The 3,048-nt window shown below is 66.4% G+C and overlaps 1 protein-coding gene across 1 annotated transcript; it reads left to right on the forward strand.

Annotated features, from left to right (window-relative positions):
• Positions 1-592: 592 nt before the first annotated feature.
• On the forward strand, positions 593-2,120 carry MNEG_15699 (exostosin-like glycosyltransferase; the record flags this gene model as incomplete). The annotated part of the gene is made up of 3 exons (XM_014035830.1): positions 593-790; positions 1,457-1,584; positions 1,976-2,120. 3 exons carry the CDS (start codon positions 593-595, stop codon positions 2,118-2,120), a joined length of 471 nt encoding a protein of 156 aa, XP_013891284.1.
• Between the last annotated feature and the right edge of the window lie 928 nt (positions 2,121-3,048).

Genomic DNA, 3,048 nt, shown 5'->3' on the forward strand with positions numbered 1-3,048 from the left:
GGCCGGCGGGATTGAGGCCGGGGACTGGGGGCGGCCGGCACCGCCCAGGCAAGCAGCTAGCCCTTTGATTTACGCTGGCATTCGCTTTGTTTGCAACGTGCAGCAGTCGGACTTCACCTTTTGCACACCCTGTGCGTGCAGGGCAGGTCCCCTTCTTGCGCTCATACGCCCTGCCGATCTCCCTCCCATCTCCACCCCCAAACTCCAATCCCACCATGGCAAATCCGAACATGTGCGCCGGCATGCGTACCCACCCCACCCCTCCCACAGGCTGGGCAGACTACCCCTGGTGGTACGTCGACACCTGGTCACGGTGGGTCCCCTCACGACGCCCCGCCAGCACCGAAGGAAGCATGACAAATCAACCGCCGCCGGCCGCGGGACCCGGGCGCGCCGCTCGCCGCGGCGCCGCTCTCGCCGCCCATGCTTGGGTGCAGCCTGCATGCCTCCGGCCCGGCCGCGCCACGCCTTCAATGGTATGTCTCGCCCCATCCCTCGGTCGAAATCTGGGCTGACGGCCTCACTCAATTCACGGCCGCCCTGACGCACGCATGCATGCCGCCTCTGCCGCAGTGTCAAGCACGCGGTCACGATGACTCACGAGCTGCTGACCTGGGTCAAGACTGCCCACCCCTACTGGAACCGGACCGGCGGCGCCGACCACATCTGGCTGTTTGCGCACGACGAGGGCGCCTGCTGGGCCCCCAGTGAGGTTTACGAGAACTCCATAATCCTGACTCATTGGGGGCGGCTGGACAAGCACCACGTCAGCGGCACTAGTTACTACCCGGTGAGATGCGGGGGTAAGGGGTCAAGGGGTGGGGAGGGGGGGCAGTGGCTGGGCAGGGACAGAAGGGTCAGCTTGCCAGGAGAGTGTTCTTGGGCTGCGTGAGCCTAGAAAAGAAGATGGTGTCGCGCCATACTATTGCAGGCGCCAAAAGTTGATCGGCTTCCCTGCCTGCTGCCATATCATTCTGCTGTCTGCCAGCGGTCAATGGCAGTCCAGGCTCAGTCCAAAGCCAGTCAAATCCATGCTGCACGCGTGGGCTTTACGTGTGGCCCACCACAAGCCACCGCAGCTGCGCCGCTGCATCCACACTGGCCGCACAGCTGCCTGCCAGCCACCAACCGCCTAGTGGCAAACCGGCGAGCCAGCCAGCCGTCCAGCCAGATGCCCCAGCCCGCAAGCCAGCCAAGCAACCGCCCCCCCTCCTACCCGCAAGCCTGCAAGCCAGCCAAGCGCCCGCCCTCCTGCGCGCCAGCCCGCAAGCCAGCCAAGCGCCCGCCCGCCTGCCCGCACGCAAAGTGACGCGCGCCACTGACCGCCGCCCGCTGGCCGGTCGCCCACCTGCCGGCCCGCCACACACCCACCCCACCCCGCTGATCGCCGCGTCGCGCCCCCGCACGACCCTTCCTCACCCCGCCGCCCCCCCCCCCGGCTGCGTCAACCCCCCAGGACAATTACACCCTGGAGGTGACCGACGACCCCTTCCAGCCCCAGGGGTTCACGCGACTCATCGGAGGCCACCCCTGCTACACCCCGGGCAAGGACCTGGTCATCCCGCTGTTCAGGGGGCCCGAGAGGTGGGCGGCGCGGCGTGACTTGGCGCGGCGCGGCGCGGCGCGGCACGGCGCGGGGCGGCCGTGCAGGGCGCCTGACTGCCGTGGGTGGCGGGCTGCCATGGCTGGGAGTTGCACATCGGTGCCCAGAATCTAGAAACGGGATACCAGCTGCCGCACAATGCATTGGGTTTTCGGTGACAAAGAGCCTACCACAAAGCAGTCTGGGGTGCCAAGGGTGCTCGCCCCTGCTCACCCGCAAGCGGCAACGGCCACCAACCACTGCCCCTTGGCCCGGGCGGCTGGGGCCGCTGATGGCATTCGTAGATGGACAAATGCAATTTTCCGAGGCCGCCTCTGCGCATCGCCTGCCTGCCCGAGCCGCCCCTGCCGCTTTGTAACCTCCCTCGGGCAGGTACAAATCGTCACCCTACCTGGGCGCCCCCCAGCCGAAGCGCGACATCCTCTTGTTCCACCGCGGCCGCATGGGCACCAGCGACTTCCCATCATACAGCCGCGGCGTTAGGCAGGAGGTGGGGCCGCGGCCTGCCCCTGGATGATCAGGGGTTGGGTGCGTGGGGCAGTGAGTGCTTTCAGGCTGCTGTTGGCAGGACGTTGGCAGCCGCAGGGCCTCATAAATGCTGGTCCTGCACCCTCTGCAATCGTGGTTGTGCGCCGTCACGCACGCTGAAGCTCCCGCTTGTGCGCAATACCACTGGGCCTCGCTCAGCAGACCCTGCAACTCGCGGTCCCAACAACTACCCTCTTGCAACCCACCGGCAAGTTGAACCGCGCCCTTCCCCTTGCAGATCGCGCGGCTGTCCAAGGAGCACAACTGGACGCGCTTCAACATTCACGTCGGGGGCTACGGCGACATCGAGGGGGAATACAGGCAAGTGCGGTTTGGGGACAACGGGGACGGGCGGCTCGCATCATCACGCGGCACAGTGACCTGCTGTACGGCTGTCAGATGCTTGCATGCTCCCCGTCTCCCCAATGCGCATGTGCCCATATCTGTGAGGATGCGGGTGCACCCATGGGATTGGCGCTCATGCGCGTGTGTGTGTGCGGGGCGGGGGAGAGCACGCTTGAGGGCATAGCTGACTTGTGCGCGAGTGAGTGAGTGCGCTAGTGCGCGCATGTGTGTGCACATGTGCACAACTGTGTGGTATGTGCTTGTCGTTCTTCTAAGACATCTCATTTACGTGCGCTGCCTGCCCCTGGCTGGCGCCCTACTGCTCTGCAGCGAACTGCTGGCCCGCAGCGTCTTCTGCCTTGTCGCAGCAGGTGGGCAATGCGCGCTGGCATGCATGCCCGACCCGACGTCACAGCTCCACGCAGAGCGACATACGAGATTACCGCCCTGCCCCGGCACAAGCGTTCGCCGGGTGGTTCAGGTCTGACGGCTGCGCCAGCAGGGCCACTGCGCGGCCAGCCTCTTACCACGTGCTCAAGCGTGCTGCATCCCCCCCCTCCCCCCCCCCCCCC

Source organism: Monoraphidium neglectum (assembly GCF_000611645.1).
Source record: "Monoraphidium neglectum strain SAG 48.87 unplaced genomic scaffold scaffold05575, whole genome shotgun sequence".
Taxonomy (NCBI): Eukaryota; Viridiplantae; Chlorophyta; class Chlorophyceae; order Sphaeropleales; family Selenastraceae; genus Monoraphidium; species Monoraphidium neglectum.